The following is a 27,823-nucleotide window of genomic DNA, read 5'->3' as shown; positions in this document are numbered from 1 at the left end:
ATGTATTGATAAATAAAGACAGAGAAAAATTACCACCTTCATTATCAACATATACAAACCTAATAAAAAAAAAACATTTAAATTTATTCCTGCGTTATTGTATGTGTGAAGAAACAAAAATACATAAATCCAGATGGCAGCATTTCATTCATATAGATAGTAGGAAAAGTTAAATGTGGCAAAATGACTGAAATAATAAAACTAAAATGGAAATCAAGTGATTTTGGAGAGTGAGGATGGAGTGAATGTGAGGTAACGATTGACAGGAGGCTCAAAAGAACTCCACATAATGATGCAAAAACACACAAAAGAGAGTGATGAGGGCAGACAGGCATCTAGAAAAATATATGACAGTGACAGAAAGTAAAGGAAACCAAAAGAAAAATGACACAAAGAGTTGAGACTTCCTTAATGACTCTTACTCCACTGAGTCTTACTTTACTTACTGACTTATCTGCACGAAAAGGCAAATTGGGGAGCATGGAGAACTTTCAGTAGGTTACCATAAAACCACCTATTGTTTTAATTTGGACCTTTCTGTGCTGTAAAATAGTGTGAAGTAGACTTGACATATTTCTTACTGTCAGACACACAGAAACAAGAGATTTAAGGGGCTGAGGGGTTCAGGTGGAAATGGAAAGAGACTTAATTCTGTCACAGAGGAGGACCATTCAAAGAAGAGTATATCCTTTGCTCTTTTTTTCTCTTTGAGTCTCTGTTCAGCACTTACAGAAACCCTCAGCCAGTGTGTGTGTGTTACACTTTTACAGTTGTCATGCATCTGGTATGTCTCATGTGTTTATGGCTGATATTGTCTCTGAAACCTTTATTTCTTAACTCTGGAAAGAGACAGTGTTCATAATAGCACCCAATTGGCTGTTGTTGTTGTGTTTGTGTGTGCTCTGTGTTTTTGAACCCAGATAACAACAGAAACATGTTCATTAATGATTTCAGCATTGACAGACAATGTCTTTCTAGCCTTTCTGTGAATGAGACAAAGTAGATGAAGATTTAATGAGCCCTGAAGGGAAATTGGGTTGTTGTTGCAGCTGAAATACAGATACGAATATTAAAGCAAGTGCAAGATAATACAGAGGGATTAAAAGAGAACAGAGCATGATTAGCATTATCAGAAAGATAAAAAATCTCTTCAAGACAGGTGTACAGTTAATAAGTATGAAACAGTATGTGGGCTTACTCTACACGGTGTTGAAGGTCCATAGAAAAAAAATAGTATGTCATAATAATATAATGAAGTTGCAACATGGAAAAAACAGGATAGTCACCTGTGAAAATCTGGATAGTTAACTCTAACAGTTACTATTATAGTTTCATATATGCTATATAAATATTGTTAGGGGTGTTGGATACTGGTTGCATGTACAGGAATGTTTGTTGTGCAATTGAACAAGGTTTATCAATGTTTATGGTTGTTTAGCATGGTCTTACAAGACCTATACCACCTGTGATGCGCACCTAACTAACCAGTCATAAACACTTGGAATACACTGGCTAATGGTTAGTTAATTAAATTTTCCTGCAAGTTCCTGTTATGTTATAACGCCACGATTTTTCAGTTCTAGTGCAATATGTGTACCTGCACCCAAGAAAATAAAAACCTGTATTGGACAGACTCACACAGTTGCACAGTTCTGAAGGCTAAATAGATGCAGTCAATCATTCCAGCTAGTTAAACCTCTGCTCTGGTTGAAGCACAGCTACCCCGTTAATTATATCACCAAAAATAGTCTGACCAGTTGCAGCAAACAAAGATATGTTGTCCAGACAGCTGCAGCTCGAGGGAGATGTCAGTCAATATATACACGCCCCCACAGTCCTGAGAAGTGGTCTAATCAGGCACAAGTGAAAACACCTGTGTGGGGCAACCCATGCTGCACGACGACTATAAATGACAGCAAGCTGCAAGATTGAAATTGTATTTTCCAACTATATTATAGAGTCAAAAATGGCCAACATTGCCAAAAATCAACTTCATCCACATGCCAGCAAAGTGATCGTAGTCATTTGACGTGAGCTACCCGTTCTATTTTCTGCATGCAAGTGTTTGACTTTCACATAGCCCAGTCTTTACTAAGTCTTTTATGTTTTTGGTTTTACACACTGCTAATTTTCTATCCTTTGGCGCTTTACAGGGTTCCAAAAAGTTTGACAGCCAAATGAAATATGCTGCCTTTTTTATTCCTTCTTGAGGGTTTAGGTGATTTTAACAAAGGCTATCCAGAGTTTTGCTAACAGTGCCAGAGGTTTGTGCGAGTGTTTGAATGGGTGCCTTTTTGCTGGTGTACCCTGTCATTTGTAGTGTTGATGTTTGCAGTGACTGTCAATCCAGGGCCCAAACCGTGTTTCACAAAGCTTACAGCTCTGCCTGTCTTTGCTCTTTCTTTTCTTCTTTCTTTTTTCTTCCTCTATTCCTGGACCTTCTTTCTCTGCAATGCATTCATTCCTCCTGAGGCGTCTTTGTCCTAAATGTGGCTCTCGGTTTCTCTCAATCGTTTTTCTTTTTTTTACAATTTGACAGCTTGACAGAAAAGTATGTTTGAACTGTCTCAAACTGTATTTTGACATGCGTGTGTATTTTAATCCTGCCGTGTCTGTCCTCTTGTCAGCGCTGCCTCTTATTTTGTTCTAAGATTGTTTGGTTTGGTTTAAAATGGAGCACTGTAACAAAAAATAATTTCCCCCAGGGATCAATAAAGTATTCTGATTCTGATTCTGATTCTGAAGATCATCTGAAAACAAATGGGTGCTAATCAGAGAGTGCCTCACCACTCAGTAGTGACAAAAACTGAACACGCACACACACAAACACACACACATACACGTATTTAGTTAAAAACTAAAACAAGTACAGTCCACAAACAAAGACACTCACATGGTATAGTGTGCTTGAGTATAGTAATGAGAGCATAAAACTGTGTGTATGCGTGCACAGGCAGGCAAGGGAGTGTTTTTCAAGTGGCTGCTGATGGGTACAGAGGTTAAATATACCGTGAGCTTTTTTAGCCGCTAGTGGTGATTCGAGGGTCCTTGTTGGAGCCAGCTTGATTGCATTTCTGATTTGTGGGTGGGAAGGAAGAAGCAAAGTAGAGCTGAGAAAAGGACAGATGGCGCAAAAGCGACACAAGCAAACTGACAGACACTGCGCAAAGCCCCCAATTTTTTCTGTTACCTGAGAAAAAGCTGTTGCCACTGTTCATTTGCTTTGAACTTTAGTATAAAGAAGACAAACACCCAACTGGCACCTCTAGAATTACATGGACAGTTAGGTTTAAACAGTTGTTATATAGGTGAACCACTTTGTCCCATGTCATTTTAACTGCTACACAGAATTTTACATCAAACAGACTCTTGTTGTGGAAATAAAAGGGCTGCTAAAGGATTAATTTAAGAATTAATTCAATTCAATTAAATTTTATTTATATAGCGCCAAATCACAACAACAGTCGCCTCAAGGCGCTTTATGTTGTACAGTAGATCGTACAATGATAGATACAGAGAACAACCCAACAATCATATGACCCCCTATGAGCAAGCACTTTGGCGACAGTGGGAAGGAAAAACTCCCTTTTAACAGGAAGAAGCCTCCGGCAGAACCAGGCTCAGGGAGGGGCGGGGCCATCTGCTGCGACTGGTTGGGGTGAGAGAAGGAAGACAGGATAAAGACATGCTGTGGAAGAGAGACAGAGATTAATAACAGATATGATTCAATGCAGAGAGGTCTATTAACACATAGTGAGTGAGAAAGGTGACTGGAAAGGAAAATCTCAATGCATCATGGGAATCCCTGGCAGCCTATGTCTATTGCAGCATAACTAAGGGAGGATTCAGGGTCGCCTGGTCCAGCCCTAACTATATGCTTTTGCAAAAAGGAAAGTTTTAAGCCTAATCTTGAAAGTAGAGATAGTGTCTGTCTCCCGAATCCAAACTGGAAGCTGGTTCCACAGAAGAGGGGCCTGAAAACTCAGTTGCCTCCCATTCTACTTTTAAAGACTCTAGGAACAACAAGTAAGCCTGCAGTGTGAGAGCGAAGTGCTCTAATAGGGTGATATGGTACTACAAGGTCATTAAGATAAGATGGGGCCTGATTATTTAAGACCTTGTATGTGAGGAATTATATACAATTATTACAGATGGCAGCAAGTGGGTAGTGTGATTGTGTTACATTATTTTCTAGTGTTATTGATTGTTATTGTTACTAAACAGCTGAATTCCCTTACAGTCATGATTGTTGTACTCGCAACAAGATCAGAAAAGTACTCGTGTGTTACATTCAGATAATGTTTTATTCACTACACAGTCATGGCAGGCCACACATAAATGTCCACACATAAATCTGGATGACAAATGTTCCAATTAGTGACTAACAACAAATTAAAATATTTTATTAAAAAGCAACTTCCCTAAGCAAAGAAAGCTTCAAATCGACATACATAATGTTGCCCACGTACAGCACTTGCTTCTGTGAGTGGAAAATAAATTAGATGAGAAAACAAATCAATATAAAGGAATTTTATTCACCGTTAATTTGATTGCAATGAAGTCTGACCTTGTAAATAATATTATATGTAATGATCTATGGGTTATGCACAGCTAACATATACATACACTTTCCCGGGTCAGAAACACACTCAAACACATCAGGGCAGCAAAACAAGAGGAGAGTGTAGCAGAAGTTTACACTCACAAGTCACTTTGTTAGGTACACCTTTTCCTCAGCTGGTTAGTTAACCAATCACAAGGTATCAACTCAATGCATTTAGCCATGAAGACATGGTCACCTCGACCTGCTGAAGTTCAAACTGAGCCTGAGAATGGGGATGAACGGTTTTTAAAGTAACTTTAAACGTAGCATGGTTGTTGGTGCCCTGTGGACTGGTCTGAGTAGTTCTGAATCTACTAACACTTTCATGCACAACCATCTTTATTTTTGACCATAGCAATGAGTTCACTGTACACCAAAGACTTCCAGAATTAAATTCAGTATGCACTTTGGGAACTGAAGATTTGTATCGAGGATGTTTAGCTTCCTAATGTGCAGCAACTGCTTGACGCTTTCATGTCAACATGGAAACAAATTTCTAGAAACTGGCTGAATTTTTGCCACAAAGAATGAAAGCAATAAGGAAGGCAAATTGGGGCGCAACTGAGTACTAGCAATGTACTTAATAAAGAGTTTATACATTCTCATATTTTTGGATAAGAAACAGGAATGTGACTGTCATTAAAAGTGATTATTTACATCTGATTCTGGCAGTCATTATATTCCTTAAGTCATCTAAAAAAAAAGAAAACTATGGAAGATAATTGCCCATTTTATAGCACAAGATTTGGTCTCCACCTTCAGATTTAGACCTTCAGCATAACCAGTGAGTAGAGTGTGATCACATAACTTTTTTTTTTTTTTTTTTAAATGACATCAGAAACAGCAGTATGCGACATTACGTGATGGCAGAGCTTCAGTTCATCCTTTGTCATTTTTTTTTTTTTTTTTTTTTTTTTTTTTTTTTTTTAATAAATAGGACAGGGGGAATGAATGAGAGAGAGAGGGGGAGAGAAAGAAAGAAAACCAAAGGGGAGAAGAGACGGTGAGAAGGGGGGGGAAGAGAGAGAAAAAAAAAAAAAAAAAAAAAAATCACATAACTAAAAGGAACACCTTTTTATAAAACTACGCTCTTCGGCAAGCTTTTTTCCTGGCTAAATACAGAGAAATAAAAAAAGTCTCCTTCACTTTAAAATGAGCAAGGGAATCGTGGCTTCCAGTGAAATGTCGCTCTGAGAGCTTTTTGGAGCTGTTGGTATCTTTCTGAGTAAAGCCATTAAAGCAGTGGTGTATATTCACAGAGAGCATGGAAGATGAAGATAGATGGATTATCTGACTGGTAAAATCCCTTTGTAACCCAGAGCAGATAGAGCAGTCGGTGACAGACATTGAACCATGAGATAAGAGAATAAGATGAAGGGAAGGAGAAGGATTGGATGATGAGTGAGCAATAGGGAGACCAACAGAGGGTACTAAATGAAAATCTGTCTGAACTGATATTACCTATACATAAGAAAAAACAGAACCAATAATAATAATAATAATAATATGTAAATTCATATGTAATTTATGTCATGATTCATAAGAATTGCACTTTGAAGCAAACTCAAACACAAACGCAGTTCACCGATTGACTTACAGGAAACAGCTGCCACAATTGCTCAGACTGTCAATAAACTTTGAAGCAGTCTCCAGCAATAATATTTATGAATCTCTCTGAATGGAAGACAGAGGGAAAGTGGGCAGGCAGGTGAGGGAGGTCAACAGCTCTCTAGAGCCCGAAGTGCTGAACGTGAAGATGACCAACTGTGCGAAATCTGAAAGTGGAGAAGAAAATGTGATGAGCACAAGAGGCGTTCACTCGGAAATAATCAAGAGAAAGTCTAACTAGTTGTCCATGAGACAGCCAAAGATTCGAACCCGACACAGTGGTTTTATGGGCTGGATGATGAGGTGAGAATAAATAGGTGCCGCTGCCAATCCCATGCCAGCTGTAGCAACACGCCCGAGGAAATCCCCCAAGGTGAGGGAATGCCAGCCATGAGAGAGGGCGCGAGGTAGAATGTGAAAGATGGTGAAGCCAGGCCAGGACCCCCAGGTGCCGTGCCAATTCTGTGTTTTATTACTCTTCACTTTCTGTGTTGAGAAAGTCTAATAGTTCTTTGCTCTTTCTTTCCAGTGGTTTACTATTGACCTCATTGGCACTTTCTTTGACCCTTTCCCAAACTTATACTTCCCACTAACCTTTCACTATGGAGAGTCAGTGCTCATGCAATCACACTACAGCAAAGGGCAAGTAAACAGTGACCCAGCCTTACAGCGAAATGAAAGTATCAAGATGTCCATAGAAACTTCTCAAACTACCTCTGCAGTTCAATCCACTCCTCAACTGTCCTTCTGTAGCCTTGGCATTTTACACACACAGATAAGCTGAGAGTGTATTCACCTACAGTGACTGAACCTCTGTCTTACTTTTCCTTTAGGCAAGTTTGAGTGTTTGTGATTACTTCTTTACACCCTTATTGCTCCTGAAAGAAAACACAATTGGCTTCTTCTCTTTTATTCAGACTTTATAAGCACTATGTTTGCCCTTTCTCTGGTTCTAGAATGAGATCCCTGGGAAGATAGAAATAATAATTTTTGTTTGCAGTCCATTCACGCTGGGGTGTCAGAGAATCTTGTCCATCATCTGTTCAAGTGATAGTCACTGCTTCAACAGTCACACATGACCTTTGCTGTTTTTCATTTCTTGCTTTGACTATCTGTCTTTTTAATACACACTTAAACACACTCATTCTGCAACACAATATGCATTTTCTGTATATATATTTTCCAAAGAAACCCAGTAAACAGCAGATTCAGTAACAAACACACTCACACACACATGCACTATTTATCAGGGGGAGCAATAAATGCCCATTTTTAAGACCAAGCCACCATATAAAAGCCTTGGATCACAGAAGTAATGAGTCCCTGTAGGCCAGTGATAACTCTGTGTTTATATGTGAGTGTGTGGGGGTGACTGTGTGTGGAAGGGGTAGCGAGAGAGAGTGGGGCAGACTGAATGGGACAAACACTAAAAGAAAGGCAATAATGTCTAAAAATGACAGACAAGGAAGGAAAAGAAGGTGATAACCAGAAGGAGAGAGAGAGAGAGGGGGGGAGAACACAAAGCACAAAGACATCATCGATGGCCTCTGTTTCATTTTCCATCTCTGCCAGCTCCATCTAATCTGAGCCCCTGATGTGTTTCTTCATTTGCAGTTAGTGGTTAAATTATATACCCTACACCCAGCTGTGGGCTCTATATTACTGTGCATGTGAGTCAAATGTGCCTTTCAGCACACTGATAGTGTGTGTTTGCGTGTGCCTACCTGTGTGTGTGTGTGTGTGTGTGTGTATGTGTGTGTGTGTGTGTGTGTGTGTGTGTGTGTGTGTGTGTGTGTGTCTTTACAAGGCAGCACTCATGTGGGGTTATAAAAATATCCATAATATTCGCTGAGTGATTTTCTCCTTTAGGCGAATGAAGAGGAAATAAGCTCTTATAGGGAAATAGGTGTACATGTCCCATGCAGTGTACATAGAGAGAAAATTATTATCTCTCTTTGAACCTCATTTTTGTCCTCAGTAGTCGTGGAGTCTGAAAAAAACCCTGAACCAACTCCAGCCAACTGTAACTTCACGGCAGCAACCCCAATACACCTCCTGATGGTACAACAACTTCATCTGGAGCAGAAGTTGCCGGATGGCACTATTTCCCGCTTTGTTGCTAAAGTGTTAAAAGTAAAATATGCCCACTGTAATGCAAGTACTTTTTGTTCTGTCCATCATTTTTGCTTATATCCATCAATATATTTTCTTTGCTTTAATAAATTCTTTGCATGGTCTGATCATTGTATTGAAAGTCACTGTTTGCCAGATATTGCTACTATGAGAATAGAGTCTTTTTCTACCACGTCCTAGATCCTCAGAGGTGCTTACTGTTTAAAAAACAAATTAAAACAGACGCTTGACATAATAATTAATAAAACATATCACAAGTGTTTTCTAGAGTTATTCAGCTCAAAGTGAATTTGTGCCACCTGCACTCTGTATTTTGTAGAAAGAAGCAATTGATGATAGTACAAATTATGCTTACTGTATGCATAGGCCATGTTATGCTATGAGAGGAAGAGAGAGAGCATAACAGGAACACAACAAACTTGAGAAATACCAAGGGCTCAGAGGAGAGCTCGAGAAGATGTGGAGGGTGAAGGTAACGGTGGTCCCAGTGTAATCGGAGCACTAAGTGCGGAACAACATTGGAGATCTCTGTCCAGAAGAGCGCAGTCCTAGCAACAGTTAAGATACTGCACAGGACCCTCAAGCTCCCAGGCCTCTGGTAGAGGACCCGAGCTTGAAAGGGCTGCCCCTCTATGAGCTTGGTTTCTTCCTGTAGAGAGATTTTCCTTCCCACTGTCACCAAGTGCTCACCCATAGGAGGTCGTTTGATTGTTAGGGTTTCATTTGTATTATTATTGGGTCTATACCTTAAAATATAAAGTACCTTGAGGCAACTGCTGTTGTGATTTGGTGCAAAATAAATAAAACCAAATTGAACTGAATTTACTGTTCATTCAGACAACTGTTTTTTTCTACTCTGCCTTCTTCTCCAGTTCACCCGTCTTTCCAGTGTGTCATTTGTGCAATTGCTTTTGTAAAAGTCTTAGAAACAAATCAAAGATGAAACCAAGCCACATTTGTGATGGTTGTAGAAAAGATCTAAATGATTACAGGAGTTTTTACTTGAAGTATGCATTTGTTTTTGAAAAGCTGCTGTGGTAGATAAACAAGTATGGCTATTTTTCTTCTCATCAGTTTCAAAGAAATTGGATCTGGCCTAAACAACACTGTGCTATGTAACACTGCATTTCAATAATGAAATATGCAGTTCTGTTTATTCAGGTATTCCGGGCTGTATTTTGCAGACTGTGTTCATTCTCTGAACTTTAATGATGCATTTCAATAACACGGTCTTCAAACATACAATAGATTTTTTTTAAACTCTTGTCAACAGCTGAATTGCAGAATGCATTGATTATGAGAGACAACTGGTGCATGAAATTCTTGTCAATAATTCAAATGTAACCACATCAATTACAGTACAAGTGTGTTCTCTGCAGTCAAATACTTTGAGACGGTTTAAGTTTCTTAAGGTCGTTTTCTTGTCAATTTCATGCACACTAAAAGCTTCAGAAATAATTATACATATGTGACAAACACAGACTGACTCATGTGCATTTGGACACATATGTGAGTACAAGCAAACATTTAAGCAGGAAAGTGTGAAAGTGACACTTATTCACATTGAATTGCAGGAACAATCTCACATATACGTGCAAATGCAATGTTGTTTTTTATTGACATATGTGGGGCAGTGACAGTAAATATGGCATGAATAAATCATGTGACATTAATAATGTCACAACCTTGTTGTTGACATGATGGGTTTTAAATTCTACCTACCTACAGAAAATAACCTGACCATAATAACTACAGTCAGAACTACTACTTACCTGATCATTTTAGTGATCATTTGTCTAACCCTTTTTCCAGATTTTGCATATGTTGCTAATGTTTTTGTTAAAAATATGAAAAAAACAACAACACTGATTTCCTTCATCAGTGACCTTTATAACATTGTTTATCAAATGCTTACACTGGATATGACTTTAGCGGTTTATTTTAAAGATTTGTCAGATTAAATGCCATCTTGCTCCTGTTATAACGTGTTTTATTCATTCAATGTGAACAGCTTTGGCTAAAACGATCAAACCAACAAGTTAAGTCACTGAACTGCAAACACAAGCCGTTTCTATTTTGGAAATGGTTCCTACGATTAAATGGTGCTTAAATGGTGCTTCATTGGGACTACTTGCAATTAACTTGCAGGACTGAATAAAATACCTTATTTTTAGTTTGAAAGCCTGACCCTTCTGTCTGTTGACTACTGACTGGCTGACACACCTGCAGCAAAGTTACTTCAAAGCCCTTTTCTGCTTCCTGTGAAGGGAATATCTCGTTTTCAATTCTTTTTTTTTTTTTTTTGGTGCCCGTTTCTTCCCTCTTTATCCCTCTGAAACAGAATTTTCAGTCATACATCTTAGCTATGCTGCTCACAGTTGTACATATAAATCAAAATGCACTGCAGCTCAAAGAAAAACAAAGATCTACAGACTTACACTAAATAAATTCAAATATGTAATCACTTATGTATACATCACATACTGCATAGAGAGTCCAATGTATATGGATTAGATAAGTCCATATGAAGACAATAATGGTAATATATTAATGTGACATACCAAGCACGTCTTACACTGCACAAGCATAAGTAAAAAAAACAAACAAAAAACAACTAAATATTCAACAGAGACATAAATGGTCCATGTAGTTGTCGTAATGGAATCTTGTAGGGATAGAAATAGTAGTTGTGACATTTCTGAAGGTCATGGTGGGCAGACATTATCCGGACATTTCTTGGAATAGCTTTGCAATGAAATTGTCTCATTCTTCAGGATGATTACCCAGAACTGAAATCCTTGTTTATTTTATAAATGCACTTACTTTGCTACTCTCTGTGTCATTTCAAAAAATTTCCTACTCAATTTTGTGTTCCTTTGCCTTTGCAATTTTTCAGTATGCGTCATAATACATGGATGAAAATTCCACCTTGTCTTCTGCTCTTCTCTTGTGATGTCTACTCTCTTACCTGCCCCCACCCCACCCACACCATCACCCTCTCTGTGTGACTTCTCAGATTAGGCTTGAGAAGGCAAATAACCAATATGGGAAATGTGTGGAAATGCAGAGGTCATTAAAAAGCCAATTACCCACAGGTTCAGTGCTACAGAGAGGAAAGTGGGGAATAGCAGAGAGCAATCGTAAACCCAGTGATATATGGAAGCCAAATAGCTGTGTGTGTGTGTGTGTGTGTATGTGTGTGTGTGTGTGTGTGTGTGTGTGTGTGTGTGTGCGTGCGTGCGTGCGTGCGTGCGTGTGTGTGTGTGTGTGTGTGTGTTTGTTGAAGGGTTCTCATTTGTGCACATGTAAGCTTGTTATAAAAGTCTGCTAATATGCAGAGGCACTTTATGTGTCTTTACATTTCACTGTTTCTTCTTGTTGATCAGTACTTAAGTATGCATGCCCCAAAAAGTAAATGTGTGTGCGGGCTTGTGTGTATTGCATGTATTTTTGTTTGCAAATCAATGTCCCTGTGTGATGCAGGTGTTTATTACACTGTCATACATCAGTATCGCAGGGAACAATATGAAACTTTATTATCATTTTTCACATTCACTTAACAGTCTGAGAGTCATGTATCACACACTCATATGCGCAGGGCTGTATTTTTGAAATAAAGCACACACACATACTTGTGCAATGAAAAGTACACACACACAGAGACACACACAGACACACACACACCTACTCACACGTACACACACACCTACTCACACGTACACACACACACACACGCACACACACACACACACACACGCACACACACACACACACACACACACACACACACACACACACACACACACATACACACACACACACACACACACACACACTTTTGGGGGACTTGAGGTTGTAAGTTAGAGACCAGTATCTTTGTGCTCTCATCTTTTGTGATTGTACCATACCACACACACTGAATGCATTACATCTTAAAGACTTATGCTTCAGCAGGAAATCTACGTCATCACTTACAACATAGCGGGAAATGCATCGTAACCCTATGCTGTAACCTTCTACATAGCCAGAGAATTACCACCCAAGAAACGTAACTACATGTCAGGTCAGCACAGCCCACAATCAGTGGGTCAGGGTAAAGAGGGGTTTCCAGTCATGTTTTAAAATACAATGTAGATTTCAGACAGGAGCATAAATTAGGTATTTTAGTGCAGCATGTGTTAGCACGACGAAATGGATATGCTGAGATGCAAACTCCTTCATCCTGTAGTCAAACTTAGACACAGAGAATAATCATATAATTATGCTTGTCATATATACACTGGATAACAGTAAAATAGCACTGAACTTCAATAATTTCATTAAACTTGAATAAAAAGGCCAGACTGAGTTTTGACTTGGAGATGAGTGAAATTACTTGAATGAATATAAATCTGCCGCTTATTCAGGTTTGAAAGGAAATTCATTTGGATTCAACAAATGATCTCAGATTTGCTTGATTTGGATTTTGGACCATTTATTGCTAAAATAGACACCTTTATCTATCAAACCACAGTGTGCCCAGGTAAAACCCCAATAAATACATTTGATAGCTGACAACCTATAATGTATAGAAAGACTAAACATGTAAAAGAACTGGACTTCATTAGTGGCACTACCTTTGATGAGTTAACAGTGTTAAAGTATCTTTGGGATTTTGCTGTTTTAAAACAGATGACAGGCTTATGTGAATTAATGTACACAAGAATTTAGTGCAGGTCTAATTTCAGTGAGTGAGAAAAATACTTTAACAGGAAGAGATTTAATTTCTTTCTACATTTTTTTAAGTGGTCAGCCTTTTTAAGCTATCATTTTCATCCATTGTGTCCTTCACGGAAGCTTCAGTTTTCAGTATTTCTCATAAATTGCATCCTTTTTTTTCTTTTCTTCTTGATTTGTAAAAACACCTCAGGGTGGCACACATGATTTTTTGCTGTACTTTGCCTTGAGAGCTCACACGCATACATACAAACACATCTACACATGGATGGAAACATGGGATAAGAGCAAAACAGAAGCACATAAGCCAGCTTCCCTATCCATTGTCTGTGGTGTCAGTAGTCACATGTTCAATTTTCGATCTCCTATAGGTCAACACTCCCATCACCTGTTCAGCAAGGGCTTTTGGGATTTAGAGTTCCCTCAGGTCAACTCAAAATCCTTGCACAAGGTTTTACCATAGCTACTTTTGTGTGTGTGTGTGGGGGGGGGGGGTGTTTGTGAGCAAGTATGAGAGAGAGCGAGAGACTGCATTGATTACGTAAATAGAGAGATTGCTCCAAAAGTCCTGATCAATAATGCCAATCTCCTGTCTTTACCACTTAATCAGGAAAGGATTAAATCACCTTCTCATTGGCCTGCAGGCACATGTATATGTATATGAGATGCCTTATTAATTTTCTACTTAATAGCTAAAAGCTCTGTGCCTCCACATTCTGAATATACATGTGTGGGTATGCATATTTCTACATTTGTCCAACTTTAATTTATAAGGGACAGCATTTTTGCATTAATTAAATAAATTAACTAAAATATGTTTTGTAACGCTCAGTTTCTTCTGAATCATTATTTCTATGATTAGCAGGTGCTTAATTAAGAAGTAAAGTCTTCCTGATTATTAAGGCAATAAAAAAAAAGGACTGAATAGATGCACACACCTCACCTGCCACACAGACATGGATTGATGTCAACACGTGAATATGTAGATGTGAGATTGTGTAAAAATTCAAAGATGCTTCAGAGACGCAGCTGCTAACAACACATTGTGATCCAGATAGTTTCACTTCATGCTTCTTTATTTCAATATACACCTGTGTAGTTACACCACCACAGTCCTCCTCACTGTTATCCAGCTGGCAAGCGTAAATAACAATAAAATATGCAGGGAAATTAACTTCAAATACAAATAAACTTCACTTTACCTAATACAAGAATAAAACAAGGGAACTTACACACAACACCTTATATAGAAAGCAAGCTGTATTTCAATCCAATCAAATTAAGTCATTAGCGTGGTATACCTCAAGCTATTCACATATTGTGGAATAAGGTACAAACCCAGTTCCAAAAAACGTTGGGATGCTATATTTGCGAATCTCATAAAGTCATCTTTTATTCACTATTGAAACATTACATTTGAACTGAGAATATGTCTGGATATTGCAAAAGTAAGTGATTCTGAAAAAAAAAAAAGAAACGGCTGGAGAAATATATTGGAACTGGAGCGTTTTGGCAGAACAACAGTAGCACAAATAGGTATTAAAAGAGCATCTTAGAACTACAGTGTTTCTCATGGATGGATAGAGGTTCACCAGTTTGCAAAAAACTACAAACTGTACAAACTGTGGAGCAATTTCAGAATAATGTTCCTCAACATAAAACTGTGAATATCTCAACATCTACAGTATATAATGTCATTAAAAGATTCAGAGAATCTGGCGAAATCTCTGTGTGCAAAGGACCGGGCTAAAAATCTGTATTGGATGTCTGTGTTCATAAGACCCTCAGGAGCCACTGCAGTAAAAACAGGTGAGATTCTGTCATGGACATCACTGAATTGGCTCTGGAGGAACTTCCAAAAATCATTATCTGTGAACAAAGTTTGCTGTCTCATTCACAAATGCAAGTTAAAGCTCTATCGTGCAAACAAGAAGCTATATATGAACACTATCTGAAAGGTCATTTCAAATGCAGCTAGACAAAATGGAAAACTGTTCTATGTTGAAATTTGAACTTCTTTTTGGAAAACATAGACGTCAGACTATAAAGAGAGGAAATTGCCTAAGGAACTGCAATATTGCACAACTGGAAAAAAACATCATCATTACTATAAGTTATATAAAGGTTGTAGAGCAATAAATGCTCCCATCCAGATATTGTCATTTTTAAGGAAGGCCTTGCACGTTTCAGCAAGACAATGCTAAAATACTGCATTTATTACAAAAGCATGGCTTTGTAATAAAAGAGTCCGAGTGCTAAACTGGCCTCAGAATCAGAATCAGAAAGGGTTTTATTGCCAAATGTTGAGCAGGTTTACAACATTAGGAAATTGCTGCGGTACTTGGTGCAAACATACTGTCATATGGCCTGCTTGCAGAGTTTGCACCAATGGCACATCATGAAATGAACATTATTTCAAAGACTGTTAAGCGCATACAATCCTTTATCATACAAGAGTGGGACAACAAATACACCATGTGGTATCTTCAGTTTCCAGATGTTTGTGGTAAACATGGCCCTGTCCTAACTCATCTAAGATGTATTGTGGCCATCAAATTCAACATGACATTTGTTTTTTTCTTTAAATGGTACATTTGAACAAAGTTTAAATTCTGGATGTGTTCTCTATGTTCTGTTTAGAATAAAATATATACTTTTCTTTATATTTTATGTAGCGCCCCAACTTTTGGGGGATTTGAGGTTGTAAGTTAGAGACCAGTATCTTTGTTCTCTCATCTTTTGTGATTGCACTATACCAGCTATATCCGCTGAATTTGATAGTTTTGTAGTGTTTTCTTAAACACACATAAAGGAAAGGACATAATTCTGCAGCTAAAATATACCATTGTTTAAGTTCTGATCACTATATTCAGTGACAATATAATAACAAGTCTTGTAAAGATACAGAAGAGCACAGTAGGTGTATAAAAAAAAGTTGGCAGAATGTTAAGATAAAGTACAAAAACAGCCACAGTAGCTTCCTGACAGACATTTCGAGGCCACATGTGGACATACGCTGTCTCACTACACCATCAAATCAAATCTCTATTGCTGGATTTCAAAAACTCAGTCAAAATTACAAATGTATACCACACTCTTAGATATTAAAAGAACAGCAAGAGATATCTTGCTCAGAGCTCAGAGCTCGTCTTAATCCAAAAGATGACAGACACAAAACACCCGATAAGAAGAATGAAAGAGAGATTTAAGAGCTACACAGCATGCTTTGAGCAGAGACCCCAGGGAGCCATTTGAGCACATCGTACTGTGAACATCTTGCATCAACGTCATGTTTCAACAGGAAATCTGGGAATGTAACTGATCTATTAAAAAGCGATTTAGTCTGCGCCTCTCTCTGCTTTGTTGCGACTTTTATGTCTCAACCTCAAAACCCCATTGTTTTGTGAAAAAAAAAGTTTGTCATGGAGATTATGTAGATTGAAGTTCTTATCTTTCTTTATGGTACTGAGACTACTTTTTGCCCTTCTTGTTGAGGTGTAGACGACATGAAAATGACATGTTATTGCATCTAAAGGACATGCGTGACCCTATCTGTGCTATTTTACCAAGACTGATAGAACTGGCTGCCCTGGGAATCGTACAGTTACACTCCCAGGTTTTAGAAAGGCACACAATCTCAGCAAGCTCTTGTTTTCTTTTTGAGACAAAGTTGCCAGCATTTGCTTTGTCATCAGGATTTTTCCTGCTCCTTTTGCTTCTACGTATTGGTAAAGTGTCAACGTTGAGCTTTTGTGTTTTGTGCAAATGAAGAGAGCTAGCCAGCCGCAATGTAAACCAATGTAAAAGCATTATGGAAGCTATTTGTGAGGTCTGTGAAGAGTGACAAAATTCCCTAGGCACATACAAACAATTGTGCAAGTACACACACATTCAGACACACCACCTGCTCCATTTGCTATAATAGGTGTAAATGAATTAGATTTTGATGCTCTTTCGGCCTGGTGTTGAAAGTAAATGTCACTCTAATGGTGAGGCGTCTGTTTGTACAAGCCACTGATGATAGAGAGAGACAGAAAGACTGAAGCTGGGAGCTAGAAGAAAGGCGAATGGATTATAAGTGGATTTCAAAGAAGGTTACAGACAAGGATGGAGTGAAAAAGGTATAGAGGATAAAATGGTAGGAGCACATATTCACTTTTAGATGGATAAATGAGTTGTTTGCATTTATGGCTTAGCCCATTGCCCCAATAATGGCACTTCAATTATTGATTTGCCACTTACCAGATTACTGCAAGGATAAGAGACAGTGAGGAGAGATGTAAGGGTGGGGACAGAGCCATCGCTCATTCTCCAGCAAGGACACAAAGATTTCTAAAAAATTGCATAGAATCTACACTATGCAATCTAAAGTATGCTTCAACTTGCAGTGAATATCCACGTCAATATTTATGAACACAGACAACAGAACAACCCCTTGCAGCCTTTTAAAGACATGTGATTGAAAGATCAATAAATATTAAGACAGTGACAAATATGAGGATATATAAACAATGTTACAAAGACAAAAGGGAACAGTAACAAATGAGGATAGCAGAGGCATAATTTTATAAGAAAATAACTGAATAAAAAAAATACACTGAAGATTTGTATAAAGGTGAGGGGAAATAGCTGTAAAGTTATCCTGTTTGAAAGATCAATGAAGTCTGCATAAAGCTTATTTATGATGCTGCATCTGTGTACCATAGATGCACAGATGGTGCATATGCTAAAAAGTGAGTTGGACATGGAAAGGGACAACATCAGCAAACAGGAGCAAAGCTTAAAGTATCAAAAACAATATGAAAAGCATGGAGAGTGGCCACTTCTGCTCTTTAGCTGTGTCCCAAAACATAGGCTGCATCCTTCGGAGGACCCGGCCTTTGCGGCCTACGTGGGCCGGGTCCTTCGAAGACCAAGAAGGCCGGAAGTGCGAGGCTGTGAAATGGGACAGTCTAACCTTCAGATTTGCGTCACCGCTGTGTCGGTGGAGTTTAACAAACTCGGCCGTCTGCTCATTGCTATCTAAAATATAACAGGACACTGGCGTAAATTCTTGACCGTCAGTTTAATCAGTTTTCTGTTTGACATTTATTCAGCTGTGTGAAAATCCCGGAGGAACCCACCCGATGGATTAATAAAGTTTTATTGAATCTAATAATCTAATAACTTTGATCTCAGCCAAACCGATTTACTCCGGAAGCAATAAAACACCAAAAAAGGCCAAACAATTAAATTTTTAAGTTATCCGAGTGACTTATATATCGTGTTTAACCTGAATAGCGAAAGACGGCAGGGTCTGAAAACAATGAAGCCGGGAGTCCGCTGCTCTCGCAGAGTGACCATTGAACCCCCGGCTAGATTGAATTCAAAAATCCTGCTCCTCACATACAAGGTCTTAAATAATCAGGCCCCATCTTATCTTAATGACCTTGTAGTACCATATCACCCTATTAGAGCGCTCCGCTCTCGCTCTGCAGGCCTACTTGTTGTTCCTAGAGTATTTAAAAGTAGAATGGGAGGGAGAGCCTTCAGTTTTCAGGCCCCTCTTCTGTGGAACCAGCTTCCAGTTTGGATTCGGGAGACAGACACTATCTCTACTTTTAAGATTAGGCTTAAAACTTTCCTTTTTTCTAAAGCATATAGTTAGGGCTGGACCAGGTGACCCTGAATCCTCCCTTTGTTATGCTGCAATAGATGTAGGCTGCCGGGGGATTCCCATGATGCATTGAGTTTTTCCTTTCCAGTCACCTTTCTCACTCACTATGTATTAATAGACCTCTCTGCATTGAATCATATCTGTTATTAACCTCTGTCTCTCTTCCACAGCATGTCTTTATCCTGTCTTCCTTCTCTCACCCCAACCGGTCGCAGCAGATGGCCGCCCCTCCCTGAGCCTGGTTCTGCCGGAGGTTTCTTCCTGTTAAAAGGGAGTTTTTCCTTCCCACTGTCGCCAAAGTGCTTGCTCATAGGGGGTCATATGATTGTTGGGTTTTTCTCTGTATCTATGAAGCGCCTTGAGGCGACTTTTGTTGTGATTTGGCGCTATATAAATAAAATTGAATTGAATTGAATTGAATTGAATATCGAGCGGGTGGGTAACAGACGTCTACGAAATCGTCGGAGCACTTTTGCAAATATGCGATGTCTTGATAAACCAAGCAGATATTTGAAGTTTACACAGCTACTTTCTTGCCTGAAAATATGTTTAAAAAAAGTTTATTTTGTGACCCAGAAAGAGTAATATTAAAACTTAGTAGCGGCCGCCAGTGTTGGAAACTGAAATTGGCTGGGCCGCGCTATGAATTCTGGGATATGGTGGGCCACCAAGGACACACCCGACCCACAAATGTGACAAATGTGTCCTTCAAATTCGGAGAAATGAAGGACACATTTGTCGGCCGCATTTGAAGGAGTCGACGAATTGGGACGGCCTTCGTCGCCTGGCTGTGACGCAATCGGCCTTCAAATGCGGCCTCCGAAAGATGCAGCCTACATTTTGGGACACAGCTTGAAATTGGCTTGGACAGCCTTCATCGTCTGGCTGTGACGTAATGCGGCCCCCGAACGATGCAGCCTACGTTTTGGGACACAGCTTTTGTATGTTGCCATGTCTCTATAGCTAGCAGAAGGACAAACGATAGCACAAGGAGGAGAATGCCCACAGACAGTTTTTTGTGACACTGCCCCCAAGTGACAGTACACTACCACAACATATTGGTCCGCAAAATCTGTCCATTAGCCCTGCATTGAACCAATGCAAAAACATAGAAATACCTTAAGGAAATATTTGCAACCACTTTCAACTTAAAGATCAGTAAATCACAAAACCATCAAGAAGAAGACAAGATTCATGTCCTTTGTAGAACTTTATTTTTGCTCATAGTCTGGCTTGTTTTCATGAGGCGCTTACTTTTGTTTCCCTCGTTTATTCTTTTTGTTTTTACTTGCTGTTCAGTTAGGTTTGGACATAAAAACTTGGCTGGGTTTAGGAACAGAATATGGCTTGGCTTAGAATAATTTAAAAAGTTAACCTGGCATGTTGAAAGATAATGCTAAAATCTGTCCAGTGCATATGATGCCAAGGTTTCCACCCGAGCGTAGGTGGGAGTGAGTTTGGACTCAGTTATTTCCATGCAGTATCATAATTCTGTGTTTGCAGTTGACAAGAAATTTAAACTTATATGCCTATTTTAAGTTGTTAAAATAATTAAATATATATCAGCCTTTTAAGAAGCAAATAAGCATGAAGAACTGGGGGATTTGAAGGGCAAATGAGGCTTAACCTAAAAGGTGATGCAAAGGCAAATGGCAGGGCCCGGTTGGGACATTGAAGCATTGAACATATGGGTTTGCCTCTTTGTATGTGTGTTCATAGTGTTTTCTTTAAGTGATAAACTTAACAATAATGAAAATTATGCTATTTTATATTGTAGCATATTTTGTCATAACTATAAAGCCTGTCTACATCAAATATTATGTTTTTTTATTGTTTCTTTGCTCATTTCTTTTCTTCTTTCCAGTGTCTCTCACTCTCCATGCAGTCTTACTTAACTCTTAACTCACATATTAAAATACTGCTTTATCTCCCTCCTTACTTAGTTGAAAGGAGAAAGAGGAAACTACAATGATCGCAATGAATAAAGGGTTTCTCTCAGTTTAAAGCTGCTTTTAATGATATGCAGAATCTAACAAGTCTCTAGTAAATGATAACAAGTAAGAGTGTGGGAGGCTTGTGTTCTGAGTATTTTCCTTTGGGCCCCACAGACAACAGAGGTCGCAATTTGTCATTCTACATGTGAGATTGTTTCTTATTTTTAGCCAGCAGCCTACACGCTTCACAACCATTTTTATGCCCTTTTAAAGGAGTGACTCTCTTGTCACCCCTTGCAAACAGTGGAAAGTCAGTGACACATAGAAAGCATATTCTCTCACACATTTGATTTTTTTCTTTTACACATATGCAGTTTGGTGAACAGTGAAACATTGTCCTCTTTTTACACAAGCCAGTTTCTTGTTAAATAAGAGTTGCCCAATAATATCATCGAAGGAAAGTGCTCTACTTCTCTGAAACATGAACTATAATAAAACCTTTGACAATTACAAAACTGTAGCCATTTTATGCAGAAAAATACTGAAGTACTAAAAAAACCATTAAAGAATCTTCTACTGTACACTTGTCACTGTGGTGTATCTCTGTGAGAGTGCAGCAACCTGCATGTTAACTAGCCAGATTTTATTATTGCTGAGCTGTATGACTCACCTTTGATATTTATCTAAGAACCTCCTTGTGTCCCATGTTTTCTCCCTCACACTCATACACATATAGATCACCATATAGGAGCTGCCAAATTCTTAGACCCCACAATCTTAACATTTTGGCAGCTTTTGATTGTACATTGTACTGGAACTGTCGTTTCTCTACACAGGTAAATCATAATCTTTTATTTTATGCCATGACAGGCTGAACTACAAAAAAAGTAACATAAATAATTCAACAAATATGATGTTAAATATGTCAAATATAATTTGAGTCAATCAAATCTTAAGTTAAGCTCCTGTTAAATCAGAATATATCCTTAAAATGATCTTCTATGATATTTTCATACATTAAATACAAATTGTTTTGATTATTTTTTTATACCTGTCATTAATTCATAGACTTAAAATGGCTAACCAATCAGAGTTAATAATATCATTTTTTAGTGTAATTTAGTACAAATAACAATTTACCACTATATTAAAATAATATAATACTTCTCTTAGTGTTAAGTATCATTATTTACAATATTTTGAATGTGATCACATTACAGTGCAGATGCATAGCAGCACCAGGGGTTAAATACTTTGCTCAAAGGCACTTCAGCCGCTGACAGACACAGTCGCGGCGTCTGCTGCCCTTTGATGTAGACTGCTTTTGAAAAGTAAAAGTGAAATCTCAAACTCTCAGCAGTATTTGTGAAAACAGCTGGTCTCATGCGGCAATATGTGCTGGAACGTTTGTTGCACTGAGTTGACCCAGTTATTTTGATGTACGTGTAAGCGTTCGAGTGTGCCTATGTGTGCGTGTTGACACGGTAGACCGATTCATCAGTTTTTGTCACGTTAACAGATTGACCTCACACCTGGGAAACAATGTGTGAAATGATGGCTGTGTGCACTTGTTTTTGTGTGTCATAGTGTGTCTGTGTTTGCTATGACATTTGTGACCGAATGAAAACATCATTGTCGGTGTCTTAGCGATATTTCATTGTATCAAAATAGCTTTTTATAGGCGTCTGGGGCATCCATTTTGTTTGTGTTTTGTTTGGATGACATTGTTCCATATGTGTGAATATACAACGATAGGTGGATGCCGACCCAACTCTCTGGAGTGGGGCCTCAGGGGTTCTACTTCATTCCTCGGGTGCTCAATTAGATTGGGATAAAGTGTGTTTGGAAGCCAGGTCAACTCTTTGCGTCTAGTGCTTCGTGAGCAGTTTTTTCAGTGTTGTGGGACACACTGGTGCGTCACGTTTCTAACTAATATCCACAAGAAAGTCAGGACACAAGATTTCCCAGCAAAATGTAGTAAAATAATAAATTCGTTTAACCTGTGAAGGTCTTTAATATTGTGCCTTTTGTGTTTGTGGATACATTGTAACACTTCTGCTTCCTTCACACAGAGAGTTGTCATAGTGAGAGAAGTTTCTGGGTAACAGACATCACACGTATTGCTTGAGTGTCAGACTGACTCAAGTCTGCTTTAAAAAACAAACAAACAACAAAAAAAGCAGATAAACAAAAGTACCTGTGGAAGGAGCTTTACAGAGCATCAAAGGACAAAAAAAGGAGTATAGAGAGAGTGTGTTTATGTGTGAGTTTGTGTGAATAAGAAATGTAATCAGAGCCAGTTCGCTGTGGAAAGACCTGTTTAGAAACCCAGGCTAGATTAATTTTGCATGCACGCAGGCAGCGTACACACACAAACCGTCATTTAACTTCAGCAGTGAGACACACACCTCAGCTGTCAGGCAGGCCCACATCAAATTACCGTAACTTCAACAATATCAATACACACAGGCACACATAAACCATCACATTAACCATCATACTCTCAGACTTCCACAGTGCCGGAGTGGATTAGTTCCATTGAGTTGAAATGGATGAAATGTTTTGAGGCATCAGTCGTTTTCAGGCACCTCTGTATGTGTATTTGTGTTATTCAAGATCAGAATTCAGATAAGATTAAGGTTATGGTAATCTTCAAGGAATTAAAGTCAGTGACAGTAAACGTCAGTGTCCTTTGTGTATGGGTTTGCCCTGCCATTACAATCTATTGTCTTCACATCATTTCACTGCCTTTAAAATCAAGTATTTGAGTTATAAAGTATGAATTTCTCTCATGAAAATTATATTTGTGAATTGGAATCTTAGGAGGTGAAATCGAGCAAACAAATCTTTCTAATGGTTCTGTTAGGCTGCTAGAACTAGCTCTCACATTGTGACTGTACTTCAGTCAGCCAAGAGATAGCAAAGCCTTTCAATTTAGACTGTTAGGTCAAATTACACACCGAGCAGAAAGTGGGCAATCACTTTTAAAATAATTCTTTCTTTGCAGCTTCTTCAATCTGGGAAGCACTGCTGTGCCAGTACTGACTTTCAGTTTGTCCAGACACCATCACATTTGCCTCTTTCCTTCACATTACTGTTTCTTTTCTTCCTTTTTAGATAAAACATAGATATCATCTTCATATCTTGAGTCTGCATGAGTTTTCTTTTCCCCCACATTTGGGATGCGAATGTATGTGACCGGTCTTTAGCAGCATACATAAAAATGATTAGGTGAAGCGACAACGTCAACTCTGGCCACTATAGTAAAGATGGAGGGGCAACATATTAATTTCCTCAAACTACTTTAAATTCATTGAAGAGAAGGCATCAACTTGTTGGAATACGTAATTAAACACTAATTGATGCATATTTATGAGTACAATATTGTTTTTTTTTCTTCTAAATAACCTAAAGAAATGACTCACTGTATTTTTAAGCTCCCATATTTCTTCGTACTTTGATTCAGAACATTTTCATACATGCACAAGAACTCACGTTAGAAATGCACAGTCACATCTGCTTGATTCAGTATCTCTTCTTTCCCTTTTCTTGCCAGTATCCTAGTCACTTCAAACTCTCAGTCCACCTGATGGCAGTCAGCCAAATGGAGGAGGCCAACCCATAAAAGCTCCATCCTGCTCCATAAAGCACTGACTAAAACACACTTAAACAACGAGCCAACAGAGAAAATGTGTTTTACGTCTTAGTTCAGAACCCCAGGGTGTGGATACATTAAGACATTGATATACAGTTCTGGTGAATTAAAGACCCTGAGGTTTTTTGTTTTTTTTTTTGCTTTATCAAGCATCTGGCGAATGTCACACAAAGCTAGTCAACTGTGTCCCAGCGTTTTAGTATTTAGAAATTAATTGTGTGTTCAACAGAAATTAGCCTACAAAGTCATGTTGCAGCATGTTTCTGTCATTGCTACATTTACAGGATAAATCCATCAAGAAGATGTTTATTTGTGCAGCAAAAGTAATAGTGGTACGACAACTGGGTTGACCTTTTTTATGTGCTTAAACAAAAACAAAACAAGTCTAAATGAATAACCAAGTAATTCTCAGGGTTACAGCTGGTTTACTTTGTGGATATTTGTGCTGCAGCCTAAATGCAGTGGTACACATAACAAGATGTTAATGACACCTTGAAAATTATTTGAATGGTATGGAGCAAAGCAACCAAAAGAACCAGTTATCAGAAGTGGCAGATTAAGTCTGAATTCCGCATACCCTGGAAAATGTTTTTCACACAGTATTGACTTAGGGCTGTTCGATATAACGATATATATTGGATGACGATATAAAAACGTCTATCGTTTCTTTTTACGCTATCGTTTGTTTCGTGGTGTCGCAAAATAAACTGTTTACGGCAATATTTTTTCATCGTTTTGATGGTCACTGTAGTGGCTATAATAATTTCTTAACGTTCTCTCTTTCTCTTTCTCATATATTTTATATAACCACACTATGGAGGGACAAGCGCCTGTTTTTATGCGTTGTGGTTAGCAACAATGACGGTAACAGCATCGGGTGTCCGCTTGTTTATGTTCCACATAAACCTTTCACAATAAAGCTCAAGATCCTGTTGAGACTTTTCAAACTAAACTGAATCACGTGAAAGAGCAGATTATTTACGGATGAGAATTAAATGGCCTTTACAACTTATGTCTAAAAATTTATAGTTTCATGCATCGGTTAAAAAACTCGACTCCAGCTACAGTACATGACGCGCAGCTGGAAACACTTCCTGCAAGACGAGCTGCCCGAGATTCACAGAATTTACAGAAAATGTTATATTTTTGTGATTTATATCGTTATCGGGACGATAGAATTCTTATATCGGGATATGAGATTTTGGTCATATCGCACAGTCCTAATATTGACCAACTTTGTTAGGTTCAATGAAAGACTCATTATTGATAATGGAACAACAGCTATTTCATTAGTGTCATTTTTGTATTTTTGTTTCTGTAGGTTCGTTCATGGTGGTGAACGCTTCAGGCCGGGCATCAGGTCAGAAGGCTCACTTGTACATGCCCACCCTGAAGGAGAATGACACCCACTGCATCGACTTTCTTTACTCTCTATCCAGCCGGGATGGAGCCAGCCCAGGCACACTCAATGTCTATGTCAAGGTGTGTGTTCAGTGTGTGTGTGAATGACAGGGCGGGAGCGGGTAGATTGACATATGAAGGGCTTGATGAAACTTGAACATGTACACAAACAAACACACCTCTGTTCTCTGTTAGGAGGGATGAAGTTAGCCCTCCGGCACTAAATATCTATCTGTGTGTGTGTGTGTGTGTGTGGCTGTGTCTGTCTGTCTGTCTGTGTGTGTGTCTGAGAGAGAGAGAGAAAGGGAGAAAGAGAATAAGTGATAGGTAGGTAAACAGAAAGTCATCATCTATTCCCTTTTAGCAGGGATCAAGTTAGCTGTAGTATAGGCTGCTAGATAGCAGAGCTCTTGATTTTTATGTAGTTTGTGGACTTTTAGAAAGAAGGTATTATTTTCAGCTTGCTTCTATTAATGGACTCAAAAGCTGATTACGAATACCAACCATTAAAGTAAGCTAACAGTAAACATTAGGAGTAGCTGCCATGGGATAGAACAGTAGTAGGTATGGACTTGCAAGAATGAATTTTTTATGTTAAAGTACGAATGCACTCATGGGCACCTGAGTAGAATTAAGAAGAAGCTATGGATGGTGAATGGAGATATGAAAAGACAGAGTAAAGAGGGAAACTGGAGAAATATAAAGCTGTGTGGAAGGCATACAAAGAAAAGAAATGGCATGAAGACACTGATGAAGGTATGGAAACGAGTAAGGAAGGTGAAATGCTACAGCTTTATTATACAGAAGCATGGTGAAAAACCCATCAAAAAAATTTGAGGATTTGGCTTTGAAAACAGTTCATGAGTGAAACGACTTTATGAGTAATGTGTCTAAATGTGAAATAAAAATGGAACATCATTGTCAATAATGGTAGATACAGCTGATAAAGTTAGTAATCCTGGAAATTATGTGTTTTCCTTTATACAGCTCTACATATTCAGCTGTCTCCATACTATGACGTCTATAACTTCTATAGTTCTATGACTGCAGACGTTTGTGCAATTGATTCAGACACGGCTTAAAATGCAAAACTATTCACAGTAAAATGTAATATGTCAGGTTATAATGGGAAACAGCATGTTACTGTTGGATTCAGTAGTTTTCTTACTGCAGTTTGTTAGTTTTACCCTTTTCTTCGTTTTATCCACTAACTCTGCTTTAATTAAACCGTGCCTCTTTTTCTCTCCCTGCCTGCAGGTGAATGGAGGTGCTCAGGGTAACCCAGTGTGGAATGCCTCTGATACTGTCACTGAAGGTTGGGTGAAAGCTGAATTGGCTATTTCTACATTCTGGCCCAACTCCTATCAGGTACTACAAATGCACACAAGTCCTCTGGACATACTCTCACAGACATTGTTTAGGTACTGTACTGCTTAGATGCACATAAATAACAACAAATATGTCATCATCCAAAAACACGTGGATCTAACTGTAGGTTGAGCACAAAAGGTACATTTCATGACAGTCATTCTTTAATGACTTTTTCTGTTGTGTACGTGTGTGTGTGTGTGTATTGGTCGGTTTAAGGTACAGAGACATATCCTGCTGTGTTATTTTATGAGGCTCCACAAAAGCAACTCTGTTGTACCTAATGACTGAGCTGTGCTCAGTAAATGCAGGCACCCCTGTGTCTCACACAGATACAAGGCACAATGGTAATCAAAGTGAATTAAATGTCAGTGTGTCTCTGTGCATGTTTCCTTCCCTAATAAAGAGTCACCACCTGGGGGGGAAATAGCACTCAGTACAGTACAGAGTACTGGAGGCCACTGAGGGCAGAAACAAGTTTTAAAGACAATTTAGTTCCTCTTTTGAATTGTTTAACTGTTCTAGATCAATAATTTGTTTGTTATTGGAATATCATATCAACATAGAGTGCTAGATATTTGAATATTCAGATATTCCCCAGTGGGAATGCATCGAAAAATAAAAAAAAAATTCTGACAAAATCTCACTAGAAAAATATTAGAGACACAAAACTGTAAATAGTGAACAACATGTATGCTTATCAGGGTCAAATCAGCACCAGCCTTTGTTTATATAGCGAAACAAATATG

At 38.5% G+C, this 27,823-nt stretch overlaps 1 protein-coding gene across 3 annotated transcripts in view; it reads left to right on the top strand.

Moving 5' to 3' along the window:
- ptprt (protein tyrosine phosphatase receptor type T) overlaps positions 1-27,823 on the top strand; it is a 332,562-nt gene that overhangs the window by 54,984 nt on the left and 249,755 nt on the right. For all 3 annotated transcript variants that reach the window (XM_085457270.1, XM_085457269.1, XM_085457267.1), the window contains exons 3-4: positions 25,627-25,787; positions 26,964-27,074. In XM_085457270.1, the coding sequence (XP_085313396.1) occupies positions 25,627-25,787; positions 26,964-27,074 (272 nt within the window). The remainder of the gene's footprint in view (positions 1-25,626; positions 25,788-26,963; positions 27,075-27,823) is intronic.

The sequence above is a fragment of the Copadichromis virginalis genome, linkage group LG5 (assembly GCF_057382275.1).
Source record: "Copadichromis virginalis isolate Kocher_CV1m ecotype Utaka linkage group LG5, C_Virginalis_male_GT1.1, whole genome shotgun sequence".
Lineage (NCBI taxonomy): Eukaryota > Metazoa > Chordata > Actinopteri > Cichliformes > Cichlidae > Copadichromis > Copadichromis virginalis.
The sequence above is the reverse complement of the archived record's forward strand: the minus strand, read 5'-3'. Positions and strand labels throughout refer to the sequence as shown.